The 24,429-nt window shown below is 46.8% G+C and overlaps 1 protein-coding gene across 1 annotated transcript in view; it reads left to right on the top strand.

Moving 5' to 3' along the window:
- Positions 1-24,429, top strand: part of GALE (UDP-galactose-4-epimerase) — a 138,762-nt gene that overhangs the window by 53,419 nt on the left and 60,914 nt on the right. The window contains 3 exon segments of the mRNA XM_029571882.1: positions 2,494-2,560; positions 2,563-2,606; positions 15,732-15,798. Coding sequence (XP_029427742.1) covers positions 2,494-2,560; positions 2,563-2,606; positions 15,732-15,798 — 178 coding nt within the window.

The raw sequence follows: 24,429 nt of genomic DNA, 5'->3' as shown, positions 1-24,429 counted from the left end.
TATCAAGGCAAATGGTTCCGCTATGCTTCTTTTTCATTCAGCACATAGTTAAACTCTGGAATTCATTGCCAGAGGATGTGGTTTCAGCAGTGTTAGTGTCACTGGGTTTAAAAAAGGTTTGGATAAGTTCCTAGAGGTTAAATCCATAAACTATTACAGTAAAAAAATAAGCAATAGTAGCTTGTGATCTATCTAATATTTGGATACTTTCCAGGTACATGTGACTTGGATTGGCCACTGTTGGAAACAGGATACTGGGCTTGATGAACCCTTGGTCTGACCCAGTATGGCATTTCTTATGTTCTTATGCTTGGTGCGACGCCAAGCGCATTGACCCTTTCTCATGCTCCCCGGAGCATCTGCTGGAATACCTTCACTCCCTCTTTCAGTCTGGTGTGGCAACTGCATCGGTGAGAGTTCATGTCAGCGAGATCGCAACTTACCATCACCCACACCAGGGTCTTCCCATCTCCAACCACCCCCTGGTCCTCTCACTTCATGCAGGGCATCCTTTGCCTTCGACCACCCTGTCACAAGCCGCCGGTCCCATGGGACCTCAGCGTTGTTCTGGAGCAGCTGATGCCTGCCACCCTTGGACGCAGCCCATCCAAGGTACCTCTCCTGGAAGGTGCTATTCCCGGTCGCCCTCGCCTCTGTGCGACGGGTCAGCGAGTTGTAAGCGCTGGTCCACTATTTTTCATACCTAGAATTTCACCATGACCAGGTAACCCTGCGGACCCATCCTTCCTTTCTACCAAAAGAAGTCTTGGCCTTCCACATCAACCAGACGATCACTCTGTCAGCCTTCTGCCCGAAGCCTCATTGGAATGAGAGTATGTTGGACTGCTAGCGAGCCTTGGCGTATTACAAGTTTGAAACTAGACCCTCACAGTTGTTTGTTTCCTTCAACCCGAATTCCCCGGGTCAGCCAGTTACCAAATAAACCTTTTTCACTTGGATTTCACAATGCATTCAGTTCTGTTATGCCAAGTGGTCAGAGACTCTTGCTGGATTGCCAAAGACTCACCAAGTTCAGTTGATGGCAGCTTCGGTAGCCCATCTCCGGGAGGTCCTGATCCAGGACATTTGCAAAGCTGCCACATGGTCCTCCCTGTACACATTCACGATGCACTACCGCATAGACTGTCAAGCAGCAGCAGATGCAGTGGTGGGCAGAAGTATACTCCATTCTGTCAGGAAGTGAAGAGATTGTCCGCTGTCGTAGACAAAGGTGAGCGCAGCCCTCCGGACTCAAACTTCTGTAGCCGTCCAGTTATATCCCCCCCAAAAAAGGGGGGTGGGGGGGTGGAAGAGAGAATCCTATGACTGGTGCGCGCTCCTTCTCATCTAGGGACTCCCAGACAACATGGCTAATTCAGCCTGCTTATCTGCGTGGAAAAAAGCAAGTGTGCTTACCGTGAACAGTGTTTTCCGTAGATAGCAGGATGAATTAGCCATGCTGGCCCGCCTCCCTCCCTGGACAGTCTCCACCTTGTGTTTTGCAGATTTGCTTTGGAAAGACTGAGAGGAAGATGGCGCCGCGCGGGAAAGGTCACGTAGCCTCACACGGAGCAGAAGCTCCGCCTTGCCCGCCCGGAGGGATGTCCCAGCCAGCATGGCTAATTCATCCTGCTATCTATGGAAAACACCGTTTACGGTAAGAAAACTTGCTTTTCTATCCATTTTACTGGAGTCAGGCACCCATCTCCCTAAAAAAGTCTCCCATTTTCTCTTTAATTTTGTAATCCCATCCTTGTCCTTAGATTGTAAAAGAGAATATAATTTGGAAATCAGACTTTTACTTTGATATGGCCTCCTTCTCATGTTCAACTCCTAAATTTTTTTAACCAGAAATATTAGCCTGCAGAACATATGATAAAACGTCTTCTGCAAATAGCGCTGTCTTTTATGCTTAAAGTCCCCTTCATATCTTTATCTTCCCTAATCTTAGCTGCTAAAGGCAAGGAATTTAATTCTGGTGTTATGTTTGTGTAGGGAGCCCATTTCCAGAAGGGAGATGAGCTTTCCAAACTTAAGATACTGTAGGGTCGTGTATGAGCCTCCTAGATGAAAAAGACAAGGGGGGGGGGGGGGATTAGGATTTTGATTTCAAGGAAAATACTTTATGCTGGAGAAAAATAAAAGGAACCCAGAAAGCTTTCTTCTTAAGAAGAATAAAGTGCAGTTCCCAACTCCTCCAGGCTCTTATTCCCACACCTTTTTTAGGGGCGAATAATCAAAGAACCTATGTGGTGCATAGCCTGTGGGTAACGCTTACCAGACCCCACAGGGAATTGCATTTGCTTTCTGTGCACGTAACTTCTTTTACTGCCCCTCTCATGTGCCTCTTATATTCACAGGTCTGGAAACTCTGGCATTTCTACACCAGCATCTTGACTTTACACCCACTCTTGTTTTCTTTGCATTTTATGGCATCTTTACTATTATATTTCCCCTGTGTGATATTAGCTTGGAGTAGTTTTTGTTTTATAGGAATGGAATGCAGTAATTCTCCGGTATTTTAATCCAATTGGCGCTCACAAATCTGGAAAGATTGGGGAAGACCTCAAGGAATTCCTAATAATCTGATGCCATACGTCGCTCAGGTACTGAATGAACTGGCAGAATTCTCGAAAGATCGGCTTGAGGGGAGATTTGAAGGGGCTTTCTTATTTGAGGAATTATTTACAGCAATTGTAGAGGCAATAGGAGACTATAACTAATATTTGAAAGGCTGTAGTCTAATTTAATTAAAATGTCCCCCTTGCCATTGTAACACATGCATTGCTGTGAAAGTCTGCACAGACTTTACACTGATTTTCAAAGCGAGAGTGCATGTATACTTTCCCTCTTGAAAATTATTCCAAAATTACAAGCACACATTTCCACCTGCTAATGTGTACGCAGAGCTTGTTCTTGAAAAATTCAAAAAAATACCCAACCTTGTCTACAAGAAGTCATTTCAGACTACAGGTAAAAGTAGAAAGATCTCCAATACCTGAATGAAATCCACTTTGAAATGGCTGAAATATAAGTCAAATAAATATACATACAGGCCCCTAAGTATGTGCTTTTATCCATATTCTTGGTGGGCAGTTTCGTAAAAGCCCATTTTCACAAGAAAAGCACGGTTTTCCCTGTGGAAATAACTTTCAAGATAACTCTTATACAAGTAATATGAGACACTTATTTATTTAACATTTTTATATACCGAAATTCATGTAGGCAATGTTACATATCATTTCGGTTTACATTATAACGTTAAACACTCATGAAAGAGTGTGATTACATCGAACAGGTAGATGTAACTTGGATCAGGAACTGGTAAAAAGATAATAAAATAAGATAAAACGAAATGAGTACAATGAAAACTAAACAGGAATGAAAATTAATACTGAAACCTGGCTAAGTGTCTTGATGTCACGGAACTTGGTGTACATGTTTGGATAGAATGAAGGGATATTATTGGGATGGATGAAAAGCTTGTTCGATAGCCAAGTTTTAAGTCTCTTTTTAAAGGTGATTGGGCAAGGTTCCTTCCAGAGTTCTGGAGGTAGAGAGTTCCACTGCGCAGGGCCCGCTGTCGACAGAGAGCGTTTATTTAATGAAGTTTTGATGGTTGGGGCGAGGAGAGTATCTCTGTATGCTGTTCTCACCGGTCTGGAGGGTATATGTGGATGCAAAGGGATATTGAGATCCAGTGGAATGAGGTTGTGTATAGATTTGTGTATGATTGTTAGTATTTTGTAAGAGATTCTGAACTTGAAAATGTATGTTCCATCTACATACCCAGATCAGTCCAGACTCCTGGGTTTTGCCTCCCTTCCAGCAGGTGGAGACAGAGAAATTTTCACAACCACTGGCTCATAACCTAGTGTAGCACCTGCAACCCCTCAGTATTTCTCTGTCTCCAGCAGATGGAGGAAGTGCAAAACCTGCAGTTCTGAACCTCATTTAAAAAAAAAAAAAAAAAAAAAGGAAGAAAGGATTTCTTCCAAGAGGATTTCCCTCCTAGGAGGTTGGCAGGCCCTGGTGGGACCGTTCCTCCTGGTAGTAGGGCACGGGCGAGCAGGGGTTGGTGACACAAGTTTGCTCTAATTGCCATGTCGGAGGTTGAAAGCTGGTGGTCCAGTTCCCTCACCTTCTGGAGTTCTGGGGAAGAAAAAACCTTTGTCAGACTTCAGATAAGGCTGTCTCTTTTCTTTTATGTGTCTTTCTTCTTGCTATTTTTTATTGTAAAATTCGGTTACAAAAAATAAAGGTTTTGTTCTGAGTTTCGGACTGCATTTACTTAGCTTTGTTTCTGCTTTCTTCCCTGGCACCAGTGGTGCAGGGATGCAGCTCGGGGAATTTGTCGTCTTGTTTTTGGGCTCCTGATGCTTCTTTTCTGTTTCCCCCGTGCAAACTGTCTGCTGCGTGGTCATGCACGGCACTCAGGCATGCCTAAGGAAGCTCCGGTGCTCCGTTTGCGGCCACAAACTCCAGGTTGTCTATCGTGGGACGGCCACTGCTCCAGTACTTCTCAGCAGAGGAAGGCAGATCAGGAGGGACTGTAGCAGCTTCCTCACTGCAGCGCTGGTCTGGGGGGGGGGCCGAAGGCCTGAGCAGCGAGAGGACTGACGATCCATTCCCACTGAGATCGGGAAATGGTGGCCATTTTGGAGGACTTTTTGCTGCTAAGTCGCAGCCTGCCGGGGGGGGGGGGGGGAGGAATCTCCCACCAGCACCTTTCACCACCTGATTTAAGTCCTGAAGAGGCCCAAGGGCAGTCAGAGGAAGATTCAGATCCTCTGGAGGAGGATTCTGAGTTTCTCTCCTTTTTCGCCCAAATTTGTGATTTTAATGCACAAAGCTTTTCTGGCCTGCCAAGCCGCAGGGCGGCCCTCTCGCAAGGGCAGGGCCGTTGAACCCTCTTCCGGAAAAAAGCCCAAGTTATCAAGATCCTTGGGGGCCACCAGGAATTGGAGGGTCCATGGTCCCTTGATGACTGGGCCCCTGAGGAGGTTTCCTCAGATGATTCGGACCAAGGTGTGTCACCGGGAGATGACACCCCGGATTGCAGAGCCAGATCGAGGTCCGCAGGATCTGGCTGAGGAGCCAGCAAAGGTTCCCACTATGGATGGAGACAATCCCAAGGTGCTTCGCCTTTTTCAGAGGGAGGAGCTAGGTCCCCTGATACCAGCTGTCCTGGAGGAGTTGGATATACCGGCACCTCAAGAAGAATCGGGCCATGAGGATGTGGATCCGGTCACGGCAGGCTTTACGGAGTCGGCCTAAGACCTTTCCGTTTTACAAGTCTGTGAGGCAGCTGATGGTCAGAGAGTGGGATACTCCGGAGGACTGGACTTAAGGGCTGGGCTGGGCTATGGACAAGCTGTATCCGTTGCCCGAGGAGGAAACACTGGAGCCTCCTGCAGGTTCTGAAGGTTGATGCCTCCGTCTCCACAGTTACCAAGAAAACAACCATCCCCGTGGCGGGGGGCTCTGAAGGATTTACAGGATAAAAGCTGGAAGTACATCTAAAGAAGATTTCTGAGGTCTCAGCACTGGGCATTTGGGGTGGCTGTTCACAGTAGTTTTATGCTTCAAACATCTTTGCGGTGGGTACAGCAGCTTCAGGAGAACAGAAGTTTGTCACCCTCAGACTCAGTGCATGGAGCATCTCGAGGCTGCAGTCGCTTATGATGCGGATGCTCTATATGACCTTATTGTACCTCGTCAAGCACAATGGTGTCTGCTGTCTCTGCCAGGAGACTCCTTTGGTTGAGAAATTGGTCGGCTGATGTCTCCTCTAAGGCTCAACTTGGGGCACTGCCATTCAAGGCAAGGTTCTCTTCGGTGAAGATCTGGAGCAGCTGATAAAGCTTTTGGGTGAAAATAAAGTCCACAAATTGCTGGAAGACAAGCAAGGGGTCCAAGGGGTCTCTTCCAGCGCATTCTCGTTTTCGTGGGCAAAGGCGTTTTTGACAGAGCAGAGCTCCGGCCACGGGACAAAGACAGGCCTCGGAGAGGTCATAGTCCTGGAACCGGTCCTTTCAGGCCCTTAGAGCAGGCAGGGAGGTCTCCAGGGTCCTGCGGCAATAAATCTACGCAATGAAGCGAGGCTGGCCCATTCATCCGTCCCAAGGATAAGAGGTTGTCTCGCACATTTTTATGAGGAGTGGGCCAAGATAACATCAGACCAGTGGGTCGTAGCGTGATAGAAAAGGTTACGCTTTACAATTTTCTCGGCTGCTCAGGAGTCTCTTTATGGGGTCCCCTGTGGGTCGGCAAGCAAGGAATTGGTCATGCAACAAACTCAAGTCTCTGCACATGTTCCTCTGCACAAGTGAGGGAAGGGACGTTATTCCATCTATTTTGTGGTCCTCAAAAAGGAGGGCACTTTTCATCCAATTCTGGGCTTCAAGAAGGTGAATCTAGCTCTCAAAGTGCCACTGTTTCGAATGAGAACTTTGTGGTCTATTATTGCGGCTATTCAGACAGGGGAATTCCTGGCGTCCTTGGATCTGACAGAGGCCTACCTGAACATCGGAATCTGTTTGGACCATCAGGTTTCTAAGGTTCATGATCCCTAGGGGAGCATGTTCAATTTTGCACTCTCCCATTCGGTTTAGCGACAGCTCCACGGACCTTCACCAAGGTGATGGGTAGTAGTGGTGGCGGCCCTCAGGATGGGAGGGTGTTCTGGTTCGAGCGAAGTCGTGGGACCTATACAGGCAAGTGGTGGAGATGGTGATGCGCCGCTGCAGTCGTTGAGATGGGTAGTGAACCTATCCAAGAGCCATCTTCTACCCTCACAAATTTTGAATTTTCTGGGGGCACATTTCGATACCAGAGTGGGGAACGTTTTTCTCCCAGAGGAGCGCATGCTCAAGTTGCAGTCTCAGGGTCGGAGTCTCCTGCAGTTCTGGGTCCCCAGAGTCTGGGATTACTTTCAGGTCCTCGGCTCCATGGCACCTACCTTAGAACTGTGCCCTGGGCATTTGCTCATATGAGATCACTTAAGCAGGCGTTGCTATCCCGCTGGAACCCAGTATCGGAGCAGTTTCATCTTCCGCTGCTGCTTACTGACTCAGCACAGTCCAGTCTGTCTTGGTGGCTTTTGGGCAGTCATCTGGGCCATGGAGTGGACTTGGAGGTTCCATAAGAACATAAGAAATTGCCATGCTGGGTCAGACCAAGGGTCCATCAAGCCCAGCATCCTGTTTCCAACAGGGGCCAAACCAGGCCACAAGAACCTAGTAATTGCCCAACACCAAGCAGATCCCATGCTACTGATGCAATTAATAGCAGTGGTGATTCCCTAAGTAAACTTGATTAATATCAGTTTATGGGGCTTCTCCAAGAACTTATCCAAACCTTTTTTGAACCCAGCTACACTAACTGCACTAACCTACATCCCTCTGGCAACAAATTCTAGAGCTTTATTGTGCTTTGAGTGAAAAAGAATTTTCTCCGATTAGTCTTAAATGTGCTACTTTCTAATTTCATGGAATGCCCCCTAGTCCTTCTATTATCCGAAAATGTAAATAAGCGATTCACATCTACTCGTTCAAGACCTCTCATGGTGGTGGATGGTGGTGACGACTGATGCCAGTCTCTCTGGCTGTGGAGCAGTATGCCAGTCCCAGTGAGTTCAAGGGCGATGGTAGTCAGAGGAAGCGTCGTGGTCCATCAATCATCTCGAGACTAGAATGGTGGGGTTAGCCTCTTTTGCACGGTCGCTCGGGTCAGGATCCTGTCTGACAATGCGACAACAGTGGCCTGTATCAACTGCCAAGGGGGCACCAAAAGTCAAGCAGTGGCTCGGGAAGCGGAAATGCTGATGTCTTGGGCATAGCAGCATCTAGCTCAGATAGCAGCTTCTCACATTGCGGGGTCCGACAATGTTCAAGCTGATTTTCTCAGCAGTTAGATCCCACTGAATGTGAGCTATTGGACTAAGTGATGTCTCATTCCCCACAGATGTGGGGGGTTCCTTATATAGATCTAATGGCAACTCAGCGGAATGCCAAAGCTCCTTGCGTCTTCAGTCACAGGAGAGAACGAGGAGCAGGAAAGGGATCAATGCTCTCATATGTGTTTCCGCTGTGGCCTTTGATGGGCAAGATACTCAAGAGAATAGAGGTCCACCTAGGAAGAGTAATTCTGGTGGTTCCGGAATCGCCTTGATGACCTTGGTTTGCGGACTTGGTCCAATCTAGCAGTGGACATCTTCTAAACCTGCTTCATCAAGGTTCTGTATTTTTCGATCAGGCAGATCGCGTTTGTCTAGCGGCTGGCTTTTGAGCGGCAGCGTTTAAGGAAAAAGGGATATCCAGAGCAGGTTATTGCCACTTTGTTGCAAGCTCATAAGTCCTCCACCTCATTGGAGATTTTTTGAGGCTTGGAGTGCTCATAAAGAAATTGGACCCTCAGCGAGCCTCGTGGTTGCAGATTCTGGTTTTCTTCAGAATGGGCTGGTTTAAGGGCTTATTATTCAACTCTTTGAGAGTGCAGGTCTCTTGCCCTGGCTAGTTTTTGGAACAAGGTCCGTGGAAGGCCTCTGGCAGCGCACCCAGATATGATTTTTTTTTAATTTTTTTTTTTAAGGGACGCAAAGCATTTGCACCCTCCTACTCGGACTATTGTCCATCTTGGAGCCTTAATTGGTCCTTAAGGGCTTGTGTGCAGCGCCGTTTGAGCCCCTTAGAAAGGCTACCATTATGGATCTCATTCTGAAGATGGCTTTCTTGGTGGCTATTTGTTCAGCCAGAAGGGGTTCGGAGATTCAGACCTTGTCCTGCAGGGAGCTTTTCTTATGGATCTCGGACTTGGGAGTCTCGTTGAGGACAGTTCCATCTTTTTCTGCCTAAGGTGGTGTCTGCGTTCCACTTGAGTAAGTCGGTGGAGCTTCTGGCTTTTCAGAATCTAGAGTCTGGTTCGGCTCATGCTTTAGAGTTAAGAAGTTTGGATGTCAGGCGGGCTTGTTGCAGTACTTGGAGGTGACCAACATTTATAGGGTGTCAGATCACCTCTTTGTACTGTGGAGTGGTGCGAAAAAGGGGTTAGCTTCGAAGGCCATGATTGCTCATTGGTTGACGGAGGCTATTGGTTCTGCTTATATTTGTTGCAGTTGGTTGTCCTGTCCCGGAGGGTTTAAAGGGCCTTATTCGACATGGTCCCAGGCGGCATCCTAGGCAGCGTGTCAGCTAGTGTCTCCACAGGAGATTTGCCGTGCAGTGACTTGGAAGTCTTTGCATACCTTTGCAGACACTATAAATTGGATGTCCAAGCTTCGAAACTTGCTGGTTTCCTTCGAGCGGAACTCTCTAGGTCCCACCCTGAGTAGGGAAGAGTTGGTACATCCCAGGAATCTGGACTGATCAGAGTATGTACAGGGAAAGGAAAATTGGTTCTTCCCTGTACATACAGGATCGATCCAGACAGTGGGTTATCTCCCCCTTCCAGCAGATGGAGTCAAATAAAACTTTGAAGGATGCTTCCTTATAAGGTAGTGCACCCTCTACTAATCCTCGGTATTCTCTTGACCTCCAGCAGATGACAATGGTGGCTTTCGTTCCCCACTGAGATGACTAGAAAGCTATTTTAGGAATTTTCTCTAATTTCCTCAGCTTTCCTTTCTTTTGGATGGATCAAATCTAATTAAAAAAAAAAAATCTTTGAATTTTGAATTTTCTGAGGGAATTATTGGAGAGCTTTCCTGTAGCCTCCGCTCCTGTTTTAGTGGGAGCATTCTATAGCTTGCAGGTAGTACTATTTGCAGCTCTCCCCCACCTCTCCCATCTCTGTTTTCGGAGTAAGTTTGTTTTTATTTCCTTTGACAGATTATTTCCTCTCTTCCTCTCTCCAGGGTGCAAGTCGGTGGTGCCGACCTCTCCCCCTGTGGCTGCTATCCGATCCGCTGCCCCTGAAACGCAGTTTCCCTTGGGGCAGCTAACACAGAGAGGCGTTATTCCTCTGTGCCTCTATCTGTGGGTCGCTGAGGGATAGAGAGAGAGCAGGACTGAAGCGGAGGCTATTACCCGCTTCTTACAGCCACGAACCTGGTGAGCTTGAGGAAGAACAGGCTGAAGTGGAGGTTTTTCCCGCTTCCCGCAGCTTTAACCTTGCCTGTTTTCTCGCGTTAAGAACAGCTGGTTCCCTCGCGGCTCCGTCGGGGTTTCCCATGCCTCGTTCGTCCAGGTGCTGCGCTTGTGGAGAGCCCGGGTCGAGGCTCTCCTGCGAGGGGATTTGCACAGCTTGCCTCCCTGGTGGGGAGGGACCCTCTCAATCGCCGAGCTGCTCTGGTTCTCGTCTTCTGGCGCGCCTCGAGAGCTCAGGGGCCAGCCCTGATCCCGCTGACTGCGGGAACGGCGGCCATTTTGTCTCCAGACTCTGCTGTTCCGGCACTAAAGGAGAAGAGCAGGACGCTCCTTTTTCATCTCAGCCACCGGATTTGATACCCGTTTCACCTCTAGAGCCTTTTTCTCCATCAGAGGATCTTCCCACTCTTCCTCCATCGGGGCCACCTCAGTTTCCACGGATTTTGTTCTGCTTCACAATGCTTACCTGGCCAGAATGGGCCAGCACCCACGATTTTTGGTGGGACCTCCTCCTCCTAAGGTCCCAGAATGGCTGATTCCACTGAGGTCTTGGGAAATGCCCAGACCATGGGGAGTGCCCAAGGGTCAGCGGTCCCGGGACCAGGGGTACCCTCCAACCACCTCAAGCGCTCCGAGGGTCCGTTTGGTACACCCCTCTGCGGGAGAGGTCTGTTCCTCAGCAGGAACCCGGATCCGGATGAACCATCAACTATGGCTCAATTGGATGATCCTAGAGTCCTGCGGATCTTCCAGAGGGATGAGCTGGACCCCTTCATTCCACATATCCTACAGGAATTGGACATTGAGGCCCCTCAGGACCCGCCTGAGCCTAATCCACCAGCGAAGAAAGGGGACTCCCTTCTGGCTGGTCTGCGTCTGCCATGTAGGGTCCTTTCCTTCCCATCCCACGTTCCTTCAACTGTTATCCAGGGAATGGATTCTCTGGAGTCCTCCCTCAAGGTCGGCAGAGCCAAGGAATAAGCTATATCCTCTCCTGGATGATTTTCTGGAGCTTCTTAGGTTCCCAAAGTAGATTCTGCAGTTTCAGCGGTGACGAAAAGAACTACCATTCCAATAACGGGTGGTGCAGCCTTGCGAGATATTCAGATCGAAGCTGGAAGTTTATCTTAGAGAGGTTTTCGAGGTGTCCGCCCTGGGGGTCCGGGCGGGCCATTTGTAGTTCCTTCACTCAGCGTGCAGGCCTCCGATGGCTTCAACGGCTGCTCAGCTCCCAGGAGTTGCCTCCTGAGGAAGCACTTTAGGCAGACCACCTGGAGGCTGTCATAGCATATGGAGCAGATGCTCTATATGACATTCTGAGATTATTGGCCAGATCTATGGTTTCTGCAGTCTCGGCTAGACGCCTCCTCTGGCTTCGCAACTGGTCGGCGAATTCTTCTTCCAAGTCGCAGCTGGGATCCCTACCCTTCAAGGACAAGCTACTATTTGGGGAGGATCTGGACCAGATTATCAAGTCCCTCGGAGAGAATAAGGAACACAAACTGCCAGAGGATTGCCCTCATTCTTCTAGGTCTTTTAATTTCACTAGAAGCCGATTCAGGAATCAGTATTTCTGCCAGGCAAGGACTGCAGCTCCTCGCCAGCCGTCCTCTCGATCTCAATCCTGGACTCAGTCCTTTCGTGCCTGAAGACAGCCCCGCTCTGGTCCGGCTCAGGGGACGTCCTTCAAGTCTTCACAATGAAGCTATGCGGGCCCACACCCCGATCTCCAGGATAGGGGGACGTCTCTCCCTTTCTACGAGGAGTGGGTGAACATCAAGTCAGATCAGTGGGTCCTGGATATTCTAAGACCCGGCTACGCGATAGTTTGCTTGGCCGCTAAGAGACAGGTTCCTCTTCTCTCCATGTGGCCCAGTCCAGAAACAACTCATAGTCCAGCAGACACTTGACAGGCTTCTGGCTCTCAGAGCGATTCATCCGGTGTGTGTCCCCTGGAAGTAGGGCCGGGGGGACATTATTCAGTATACTTCGTAGTCCCCAAGAAGGAAGGTTCCTTCCGCCCGATCTTGGATCTCAAGATGGTCAACAGGGCCCTCAAGATTCCCCACTTTCGGATGGAAACCTTGCGCTCCGTGATAGCGGCGCTACACTCCGGAGCTTTTTGGCCTCCCTGGATCTGATGGAAGCTTTTCTACACATTCCCATCCTCCAAGCGCATCAGCGTTTTCTGCGATTCAATATTCTGGACAGCATTTCCAGTTCCAGGCTCTACCTTTTGGTCTTGCGACCGCTCCTCGAACCTTCATGAAGGTTATTATAGTAGTAGCTGCCGCTCTCCGGAGGGAGGGAGTCTTCTCTGCACCCATACCTGGACGACTGGCTCATTCAGGCAAAGTCCTTAGCCCAGTGCCACTGGGCGGTCGACAAGGTGTTGACGGCTTCTTCACTCCCCTCGGTTGGGTAGTCAACTTCGCCGAGGAGCAGCCTTTCTCCATCTCAGTCACTGGACTTCCTGGGGGCGCATTTCGACACAGCCGCTGGGCAAGTGTCTCTGCCTCCGGACAGGGCTCATACACTCATAGCTCAGATACAGCGATTCATCCGTCTCTTGCTTCCACGGCATGGGATTACCTCCAGGTCCTGGGATCCATGGCTTCCACCATCTATCTGGTCCCTTGGACGTTTGCACCTATTCGTCTCTTACAGCGCGCCTTGCTCTCCCACTGGAAGTCGGTGTCTCGGGACTTCCAAGCCATCCTTCCTCTCCCACAGGGAGCCAAGGACAGTCTCTCGTGGTGGTTCAACATCTCATCTTCTCCAGGGTGTTCCTTTCGACATCCCGAAATGGGTAATCGTCACGATGGACGCCAGTCTCTCTGGCTGGGGAGCGGTGTGTCAGATGAGTTCTGCGCAAGGGAAGTGGATTGCCATCCCAAGCAACTTGGCCGATCAATCACTTGGAGACCAGAGCAGTGCGTCTGGCATTGAAACGCTTCCTACCTCTCGTCCATCATCGCGCAGTCCGAATAACTGTCAGACAATGCGACCCACTGTGGCCTACATCAATCGCCAAGGGGGCACGAGGAGCCGGCATGTCTCCCAGGAGACAGGTTGATGGTATGGGCGGAGGCTCATCTCTCCCGCCTAGCAGCTTCCCACATTGCAGGCGTAGACAATGTTCAAACCGACTTTCTCAGTCCGTCAACATCTAGATCCCGGAGAGTGGGAACTCTCAGAGGAGGCGGTGAATCTCCTGTTTCCACAGATGAGGGGACCACCCTATCTGGATCTAATATGCAACCTCCCGGAATGCCAAGGCAGCTCGGTTTCTTTAGTCGCAGAATAGAGTACGGCTCAGAGGGAGTGGATGCCTTAGTCCTCCCCTGGCCCCGTCACGTTCTCCTACTACGTGTTTCTCCCTTGGCCTCTGGTGGGCAAGGTGCTCCAGAGAATAGAGTCCCACCAGGGTCCAGTAATGCTGGTGCGCCGGAATGGCCCCATCGTCCGTGGGTTGCAGACTTGATCAGTCTCGCAGTGGATGGACCTATTTGTCTGGGTCACCTTCCACGCTTGCTGCATCAGGGTCCGGTATCTTTCGCCCAGGCCGATCGCTTCTGTCTTGCGGCCTGGCTTTTGAGGAGGCGCTGGCTGAGAGCGCGTGGATACCCAGAGGCCGTTATCTCGACCCTCCTCAAGGCTAGAAAGACGTCTACCTCCATCTCCTATATCAGGGTATGGAAAGTTTTTGAGAACGGGTGTGCCTTCCATACCTCTATCGCCTCGGTGGCTCAGATCCTATCTTTTCTTCAACAGGGACTGGACAAGGGTCTGGCCTACAACTCACTTGAGAGTGCCAAGTCTTTGCCCTAGGCTCTCTACTTCATCAACGAGAGGGAACTTCCCTCTCCTCTCACCCGGATATCATCCAATTCCTCAGGGGGGTGAAGCACGTGAAACCCCCTGTCCACGCTCTTTATCCTTGTGGAGTCTCAGTCCTCGTTCTCCGAATCTTGGTCCGGGCCACCCTTTGAAACCCATGCGTTCCGCGACCCTCAAGGATATCACTCTCAAGACTGTTTTCCTGGTAGCTATCTGTTCTGCCCGCAGAATCTCGGAGCTTCAAAGTACTCTCGTGCAGAGAACCCTACCTTCGTTTTACGAATTCGGGAGTTTCCTTGCACACTGTGCCTGATTTTCTGCCCAAGGTGGTTCCGAATTCCACTTGAATCAGACGGTAGAGCTTCCGTCCTTCTCAGCGGACGCATCTGTGGATCTATGCAAGCTAGATGTCAAGCGTATTCTCATTTGCTATCTGGAAGTCACTAATGATTTTCGCTTGTCAGACTATCTTTTTGTTCTCTGGCATGGTCCGAAGAAGGGGGGCCAAGGCGTCGAAAACTACCATTGCTCGCTGTCTGAAGGAGGCGATCTCGGTGGCCTACATTGGAGCGGGTCGACAACCTCCGGCGGGTGTCAAGGGCCATTCTCTCTTCGAGCTCAAGCTGCTTCCTGGGCGAGATCCAGGAGATTTGTCGAGTGGCAAACTTGGAAATCGTTACATACCTTTACTCGTCATTATCGTCTACACATACAGTCACCTACTTTGGCTCCTTTGGCTCTAGGGTCATTCGAGCAGGGGCTTTCCGGGGCCCACCCTACGTAGGGAAGCTTTGGTACATCCCACTGTCTGGACTGATCCTGGTATGTACAGGGAAAAGAAAATGATTCCTTACCTGCTAATTTTCATCCCTGTAGTACCAAGGATCAGTCCAGACGCCCTCCTTGACTGTTTATTGGGTTTGGTATTGCCTCTCTGCTCAAATTGTTCTTCAGTGCCTTTTTCCTTTGGCTGGTTAATGGTTCATTCTGCAGTTTGTAATTTGACACTGTTTTGTGCTCTTTGCACACTGTTATTTGTTACTTAATCTATTGTTCTTGATCCATTCTGATTTTCCTCTTTGCTTTGATATATTCCATACTGAGGATTAGTAGAGGGTGCACTACCTTATAAGGAAGCATCCTTCAAAGTTCTATTTGACTCCATCTGCTGGAAGGGGGAGATAACCCACTGTCTGAACTGATCCATGGTACTATAGGAACGAAAATTAGCAGGTAAGGAATAATTTTCTTTTACCTGTTTATTTTCGTTCCTGTAGTACCACAGATCAGTCCAGAGTCCTGCCCGGGTCTGAAGAGTCCACTCATTCTGTCTGTCTAGTCTTGTGGTTATCTGAAGAATGGAACAGGTTTTTTGTCTGATGTTAAAATTTGTATCATTGTTGACAGTTTTTCTTCTTTCCTCTGCTCGTTCAGGGGATATTGTATTCATAAGTTGATTGGAACTGTTTTGGTCAATATCAGCTTGGGTACATAGTAATACTGAGGGGCCGCAGGTGCTACACCAGGTTATGAGCCGGTGATTGTGAAACATTCTCTGTCTCCATCTGCTGGAAGGGAGGCAAAACCCAGAAATCTGACTGATGTGTGGTATTACACGAACAAAAATTAGCAGGTAAGAACCAATTTTCCCTTTATGTAATTGTATAATTTGTAAAATATTTATGATAAATATATAGAATTATCAGAAGAAACATTTCCATTTGTATGACTATGTCCTTAATTTATAGATTGAGACCTATTTCTGCAGGAACTGACACATCTGGTATTTTTCTTATGGTCTTGCAGGTGGCAATAGGACGCAGGGAGTGCTTGTGCGTCTTTGGAAATGATTATAATACAGCTGATGGAACTGGTAAGTGAGTATTGCAGGAGGACAGCAGGGAGTGCCTGTGAATTTGGAAATTATTATATACAGCTGATGGAACTGGTAAGTGAGTATTGCAGAGGGACACAGGAGTGCCTGGTGAATTTGGAAATTATTATAATAAAGCTGATGGAACTGTAAGTGAGTATTGCAGGAGGACACAGGGGAGTGCCTGGTGAATTTGGAAATTATTATAATACAGCTGATGGAACTGGTAAGTGAGTATTGCAGGAGGACACAGGGAGTGCCTGGTGAATTTGGAAATTATTATAATACTGCGTGATGGAACTGGTAACTTGTGTCAAGTAGCACTTTAAGGGGACAGTTTTTTAGAACCATGGTGGGTGGCAGATGTTTAAAGAGTAACTCACCATGGAGTTCTTTGGAAAATTCAGGTACCGTGACTGGTACCGTGCTTACTTTCTGTAGCTGCCCTGCCCTGCCCCTTTGCTGCACATGAAAACTGGGGGAGGGGAAGAGCAGATTAAACCAATGATTTCTACTTGTGTAAATCATATGAAAATTGGCCCCTTAGCGGAAATGTAACATTATGAGGAAAGACTAAAAAGGTTAGGACTTTTCAGCTTGGAGAAGAGACGACTGAGGGGGGATATGATAGAGGTGTTTAAAATCATGAGAGGTCTAGAACGGGTAGATGTGAATCGGTTATTTACTCTTTCGGATAGTAGAAAGACTAGGGGGCACTCCATGAAGTTAGCATGGGGCACATTTAAGACTAATCGGAGAAAGTTCTTTTTTACTCAACGCACAATTAAACTCTGGAATTTGTTGCCAGAGAATGGGTTCGTGCAGTTAGTATAGCTGTGTTTAAAAAAGGATTGATAAGTTCTTGGAGGAGAAGTCCATTACCTGCTATTAAGTTCACTTAGAGAATAGCCACTGCCATTAGCAATGGTTACATGGAATAGACTTAGTGTTTGGGTACTTGCCAGGTTCTTATGGCCTGGATTGGCCACTGTTGGAAACAGGATGCTGGGCTTGATGGACCCTTGGTCTGACCAGTATGACATTTTCTTATGTTCTTATGTTCTTAAAATTGTTTTATGTTTTTAAAAATTGTGTATGCGAGTCAGTTTCCTCCTCCTTCTCCTCCGTTGTGCTGCCAGCAGAATTAGAACGGTGCCCAGAGCCTGCCGCCTTCTGCTTTCAGGCAGGCCAGTCCCCACCAGTGGGTTAATCACCTCTGCCAGCAGATGAAGACTGAGTAAAAAGCCGGCGTCTGCCCCGACATCAGCCCACCAGTATTCTCCATCTCCAGCAGATGATGGACATGCATTTATCTATTTGGAATTGCCTGTTTAAAAAAAAAAAAAAAAAAAGTGTTTGTAGGCCAAGAGAGGCTTGGCGGTGAAGACTTTTGCCCTCTCCCCCATAGTCAGGACCCATTCCTGCTCTCGGGCCAGGGGGGGCTGAGCTCAGGTATAATTTTTTACTCCATAGAAAAAAAAAAGAGGAAACTGTTTGAAGACTCTTCCTCCTCTGCATTCGGCTCCCCCACTCGCGTCTCTGGGGAGTTCTGTGAGGTGAGAAGGCAGTTCAGGCCTTCAGCTCGGCTCCCCTCTTGGGTTTCTCCTTCTTGGTGTGTGATAGGCCATGGCCTGGCTAGCTCACATGTTTGGGGTTTTTTTGTGAGGCGGTGCGTACCTGCGCACCTCATTGTACATCTACATCCACATCTTTTTGGGGTTTTTTTTATAATTTTCTTTTTATTGACTTCCATATAACAGAGAATAAGAATAATTGCCATAGTCATAAATGGTAGAAGTCATAATGATTAATACAGAATAAACCCCCTTGCTCTCAGTGTCAACGTATAATAGAACAGAAAAAACGCTTAAGGAACCACGCTGGTATATATTAATATTAACTGTGACTGCAATGAAAAACATGTGTTTATTTTTCTAATTTATTGAAAATTATTAAAAAATTAGAGGAAAAGACCTTAGCACTGGTATCTTTTCTGAATTAATTATCAGAGTGTAAACCTGTTGATGCAATCATGGGTCAAAAAACCTCTAGTGAGTCTCTTCTTTTTATTAGAAAAACATTTGTTTTCTTTTCTTTAATTTGTTTAAATTTTAAAATGAATTGGGTAAGTATCAGAAATCACTCTCGAAGTTGTATATATTCTTGATGAATTTTGGTGAGCAGAGAATTATGGTTGGCAAAAATTAAACTTATTCCAAATTCAAACTGATACTTTTACTTCTTTATGAAACAATTGCAGTCTCAATTACGTTCCCTGGTTAACTTGCTCCGAAGCTGCTAAGGAAACTATTCAAAAACCACCTTCCGAATGGCACTACATGAGTTGCCAAACAATTGGAGTTAAGGTTATAAGGCTCATAGTGCTGCTGGAAAAGCAATTCAAAGGAACATCATCTCATCGGCACTAAAGGAGTTGCCAGAAGAATAGTTGTAACACATTTTTCAATAGCTCTGTATAAGCTGCTTGTGAATCAAGATTTACTTATCTTGGTATAGTAATCAGTCTGGATTGTGCCGAAAAGAAGCCTGAAAACGCCCGACGTACGTTTTGCAGGAAAAGCGTCAGGGCAGTATCGTGACTTGCCACTTGACTTGAAGCCCGATGACCAAAAGTTTGTGTAAGAAACTATGTAATTCACCAAGACGCGATACTGCCCTGATGCTTTTCCTGCAAAACGTACGTCGGCGTTTCAGGCGTCTTTCGGCACAATCCAGACTGACTACTAAGCCAAGATGAGTAAATCTTGATTCACAAGCAGCTTATACAGAGCTATTGAAAACATGTTTCAAATTGTTTTTGTGGCAACTTTTTAAGTACCAGTGTGACTGTGTTTTTGATTCATAAGCAGCTCACACAGAGCCATTGAAAAATGTGTTACAACTATTCTTCTGGCAACTCCTTTAGTGCCGATGAGATGATGTTCCTTTGAAGTATTATGAAATAGATGTGTAAGGGGGGAGTATTCTCTGGAAAGAATCAGTTTAATTCGCACTTTCTTCCATAAATTAAGGGAGGTGCGGGTTGTAGGCAGAATGCATGTGTTACTCCTCCACGTTCTGCTAGGTTGCCATAACTGAGCAGCCAGTGGCATTGCTGCAGCCTGGGCCTGTTCAGACATTACCCTCTCTTTAGGATGATCTATATTCTGCCAATCAATAACTTGTCTAGAGTTGCGCAGCCAGATAGTATGACTCTATGTTGGGTACTCCCAAACCACCCTCAAGCTTAGGGGCAAATTGTATTGATCGCTTCACCCTTGGAGGCCATCTATTCCAAATAAAACTGAAGATTCTGCACTGCCATCTCTGCAACAATAGATGGGGTATGGGGATAGGCAGTGGTTTGAAAAGAGGTATAGGAGGCGTGGGAGGACATTCATTTTAATTAGTGCAATCCTGCCCAGCCACGAAAGAGTCAGGGGCTCCCATCTTTCCAAATCCTGCCATATGTTGCCCATCAAGGGTGTGAAATTAAGATCATACAAGGAGGTGGGATGATGCCCCAAATAGATTCCCAATACTTTAGCTTATGCTTAGCCAACGAAATGGGTGCTGGGCTTTCAAAGAGATCACCAACTAGAGTCACATGATATGTTTAATATCTCTGACTTTTCCCAGTATCCTTAAGCCCGGATACACGACTGAATCTATCCAGCTCTGCCTCAATAGCACACAGCGACCAATGGGGATCACTCACTGTAAAGATGATATCAGCGAATAAAGACAACTTAAGGAAGCTTGCCCCTACCGATATGCCTGAGATATGGGTATTGTTTCTAATCATAGCAGCAAGTGGTTTCAAGAAATAAGGCAAAGAGCAAGGCTTGCCTAGTTCCTTGGCCCACCACAAAGTCGCCAGAGTACCCACCATTCACTCTCACACAGGCCAGGGGTTTGTCTTACAACTTGTCTGTCCAAGTTCAGAACCCAGCTCCAAAACCCATGACCTCCAAAACCCTAAAAGGAAGGGCCAGTGTACAAGGTCAAAGGCCTTTTCTGCATCTATTGATAAAAATAAGGTAGGACTCTAGTCTTCATGTACTTTCCACATTACGTTGACAAGCTTGTGAACGTTTTCACCAGCCATTCTACCAGGGATGAATCCTACTTGGTCGTGATGGACAAGCTTAACTATATGAGTATTGAGCTGGGTGGCAAGGATCTTAGCCAGAATCTTAAGGTCTATATTAATGGAGCGGTATGGGTCTTATGATCCGCATAATTGCCGGATTTCTTCCAGCTTAACAATAACCGTGATGCCTGCCCAATTGGAGTATGGGCAATAAAGATCCCCATCCCTTAAGGAGTTGTACAGTTTCTTCTTGGGTCCTACGAGATAAGGGGCCAGTTGTTTGTAAAACGTGTCGTCAGCCTGTCTAAGCCCGGAGCCTGCCTAAGGGCAGACTTTTAATAGCCAATAATATCTCGGGTGTAGTAATTTCCCTATCCAGGTCTTCGCAGGAATCCGGAGCTAGTAGGGAAAGTTTATTGTCTTTAAGGAGGTCAGAGATATGATTCAGGGAAATAGCATCTAGGGTGTATAACCTCATAAATCTGTAAAAATCTGTTTCTAATTTCGGCTGGGTTAGGCCCCCTTGCTCATCTTTTATTTTAAGCAGTCAGTTTTGAGACTTTTATTTGCTTGAGTTTCCGAGCTAATAACTTTCCCACCTTGTAGCCTGATTCAAAGTATTCCTGTCGCACCAAGTTCAGGGAATGCGCTAAGTTGTAGACTTCCCATTTCAATTCCTCCCTGGTCTTGCTCAGTTGAGAGAGGGTACGAGGGTCCCCTTTCAATGCATGCCAACATGCTAGGGGTTGTATAGAATGTCTGAGCTCTTCACACTTACGCATGCTACATTTCTTAACTTAAACAGCTCTAGCAATAAACACCCCTCTGATGTAGGCTTTATAACTATCGCATACCACCTCAGGTCGGGATTCACCAGTATCATTTATGGAGAAATAAAATTTGGTATCGTTTTGGAGCGACTTAGTAAATTCTGGATCTAACAGTTCTATTATAGTGGAACAGAGTAGGTCTGACAGGAGATTATGAAATTGGTTAGGGGAAGGCAAGTTTGAAAAGCCATGTTTTCAATTTCTTTCTGAAGGTGAAAGGGCATTGTTCCTGTCGGAGCTCTGGTGGTGATGAATTCCATTGGGCGAGTCCGGCAGTGGACAGTGCACGTTTCCTAATGGAGGGGTGAAGAGAGGATTTCATGGGGGGTTCGTGAAGTGATCCTTTATATGCCGATCTGATCGGTCTCGCAGAGGAGTGAGGGTTGAGCGGAATTTTGAGTTGGAGTGAAGATTGAAGGTAGATGGTTTTGTGGATAATGGTCAAGGTCTTAAACAGGATTCTGTAGTTGATGGGAAGCCAGTGTAGGTTTTTGAGGATAGGGGTGATATGGTCTCTTCGCCTTGAATTGGTTAAGATCCGAGATGCGGAGTTCTGGATCATCTGTAATGGTTTAGTAGTGGAGGCAGGAAGGCCGAGGAGTAAAGCATTACAGTAGTCAATTTTTGAGAACAGTATGGCCTTGGAGGACTGAGCGGTAGTCATGATGGTGTAAGAGGGGTCTGAGCTGTTTTAGAACATGTAGCTTATAGAAGCATTCTTTTGTGGTGGTGTTTATGAATTTTTTGAAATTCATTCGAGTGTCTAAAATAGCTCCTAGGTCTCTTACGTGGTTCATTGATGGGATGATGGGGTTTGCTGATGAGGGGGTTGCAGTCATTGGGAGAGATGAAAAGGAGCTCAGTTATGGAAGTGTTGAGGACAAGGTTGATGCTGGAGAGGAGAAGGTTGATGGAGTGAAGACAGCTGTTCCAGAAATTTAGGGTTTCGGCGATGGGATTTGAGATGGGGATCAGGATCTGCACGTCGTCAGCGTAGATGAAGTGGGTCAGGTTAAGAGTTGATAGGAGCTGGCAAAGGGGTAGCAGATAAATGTTAAACAGTGTAGGGGAAAGAGACTAGCCCTAAGGGACTCCGTGAGTGGAAGAAACGGGGTGAGATTCTTTATTATTTATTCTGACCTTGTAAATCTTGTTATTGAGAGAGGATTTAAACCAGCTGAGGGCGGTGCCAGAGATGCCGATGTCTGAAAGTCGGTTGATGAGGATTGAATGGTTCACAGTGTCAAACGCTGCTGAGATGTCGAGTAGAGCCAGTAGATAGGATTGGCCTTTATCTAGGCCCATTAGGATGTTGTCTGTAAGGGAGATTAGAAGGGATTCCGTGTTTAGGCGTTTCCGGAATCCAAACTGGGAAGGGTAGAGAATTTTGTGGACGTCGAGGGTAATCTGAGAGTTGATTGTTAACTAATTTTTCCATTAGTTTGGCGATAAATGGTAGATTGGCTATGGGACGGAAGTTAGCGGAGTTGGCTGGGTCCAAGTTAGGTTTCTTGAGTAGAGGTTTGAGTGACGCAAGTTTCAAGGAGTCAGGAACAGATCCTTGGGAAAGGGAGCAATTTATAATATCTGCTAGGGGCTTGGCTATGGTGTTGGGATGGTGAGTAAGAGTTTAGTGGGGCCAAGTGTCCTGCCCTCCACGGCGAGTGTATTACTGTTGTTTTGAAAATCAATAAACACTGTTTTACCATAATAGTTTAGTGGGTATGTGGTCAGAAGGATGGGAAGAAGGCTTCATGTTCTTGAGTATGGATTCGATTTCAAGAGAAGATGTGAGTTCGAAGGAATCAAGTGAGGGTTTCTGGGTGGATAGGGGTAGGTTGTATACAGGAGGAGGTTGGTTGGCTGACGTGATCAGTGGTGCTAGTAAGTTGTTGATTTTCTTCTCGAAGAATGTGGCCAATTCCGTGAATTTATTTTGGGCTGCTTCTTCTGGATGGTTGGTGAGACCGGTTTAGTGAGAACTGAGACATAAGAAAATAGAGCCTTTGGATCATAGAGAAAGCTATGGATTTTTTTGGCGAAGAAGTCCTTCTTGGTGCGTAAAATTGTGGTTCTGTAGTGGTTCATGGAGGCTTTGTAGGTGGCCTGTGAGGTGGGTGTGGGATCCTTGCACCAATGTAGTTCCTTGTGTCTTAGGACTTGTTTGAGCTTCTTGAGTTGTGCTGAGAACCAGGGTTTTTTGTTGAGTCGGGCCGGGTTGACTTCTTTGGATGTCATGGGACATATTTTATTTGCTATGGAGTTCATGATGTTGATCCACAAAATCAAACCAATAGTACCACCGGTCAATGTTAACTAATATAAAGAGTTATTTGCCAAGTACATGTGTGGGCCCCTTACTCCAAGGGTCTGTATGGTACCACAGACTCCCATCCGGTATGGGGTCACCTTACTTTAATTATAGCATCATTTTTTAGGTTTTTACTTTTATGTTAAAACTTACTACTCAGTCTCAGTCAGTTATTCCTTATCGCTTTAGCCACAATATTCAAAGATACAAGAGGAACAATAATAATACTCATCTGTTCCAATCTTGGTTAATCTCCCAACACGTACGTGTTTCGAACAAGAAGTCCTGCTTCAGGGGGTTTCCTTCCGTATCTATTTCTCAAAGAGTCTTCCCACGTTGAATGATGCAATTTTCATCTTCTTATCTTCCTGGCTTGTATGTTCATCATTAATTCCATGTCAGCCCCTTTGAGCCGCGTCTGCTCTTCAAATGGCCCCTTCCCCCCCACCCAACCTCACCCACCCCACCTCACCCACCTCACCCCACCTCACCTCACCTCACCCACCCAACCTCACCCACCCAACCTCACCCTTTCCTTCTCCCACTGGACATACCATGCTAATAACTGCCTAGGATAAATCTATGTTTACGTATCTTATAGTTTTTGTTGATTATATATATATATTTATCTCTCTCTAATTGTTTCTTAGTTTAAATTCTGTACTGTCTTCCATTGCCCAGGTTTTACGCTCCCTGTTTAATGTAACTTTACTTTCTACCTAGATGTTAATTGGTTTCCCCTCAGTTACATTGTAAACCGGTACGATAAGACCTAGTCTTGAGCATCGGTATAGTAAAAGAAATTAAATAAATAAATAAATAAATAAAATAAATGGCGTCCCGCAGACAGTGATCCTCTTATACCCCGAAACTGGAAATTACGTCAGAAGGGGCATCAGTCCCCTTTCACGTCCGGCTTTGTCTCTTTTCATACACACTTACCAAAAATTCATCTCTTGCACCAAATTTGTTCAGGTTTATTCAGACGGAAAGACCGGCCTTCCCTGCCATTCTCAATGGTCTCGTTTCGCATCAACACAGTCATCTCCACAATACGTCCGCGTCTTGCAAGCTGTCACATTATTCTCCAAGTTCTCTCTAACGTCGTCCTCGTTTTGCATCAAACAGTCATCTCCACAATACGTCCGCTTTTAGCGAGCTGTCACTTGTAGTCACATTATTCTCCAAAGTTCTCTCTAACTCATCAATCGCGTCAACTTCCTTCATATTCTAAATCCACGTTGCAAGTTTCCTCATCGATCAGATCGACTTACTTTATACTCTAAGCCACTGTGAAGTTGGTCTCCAAAAATCTCCTATCTCATCTTCACTTCTCTTTTACACCAGGATATCACGTAAAGTTGTCCATCATATCTCAATTTGTTTCGTCATGCTCA

Source organism: Rhinatrema bivittatum, chromosome 11 (assembly GCF_901001135.1).
Source record: "Rhinatrema bivittatum chromosome 11, aRhiBiv1.1, whole genome shotgun sequence".
In the NCBI taxonomy this organism is placed as follows: Eukaryota; Metazoa; Chordata; class Amphibia; order Gymnophiona; family Rhinatrematidae; genus Rhinatrema; species Rhinatrema bivittatum.
Note: the sequence above shows the minus strand (reverse complement) of the source record. Positions and strands in the feature narration are given on the sequence as shown.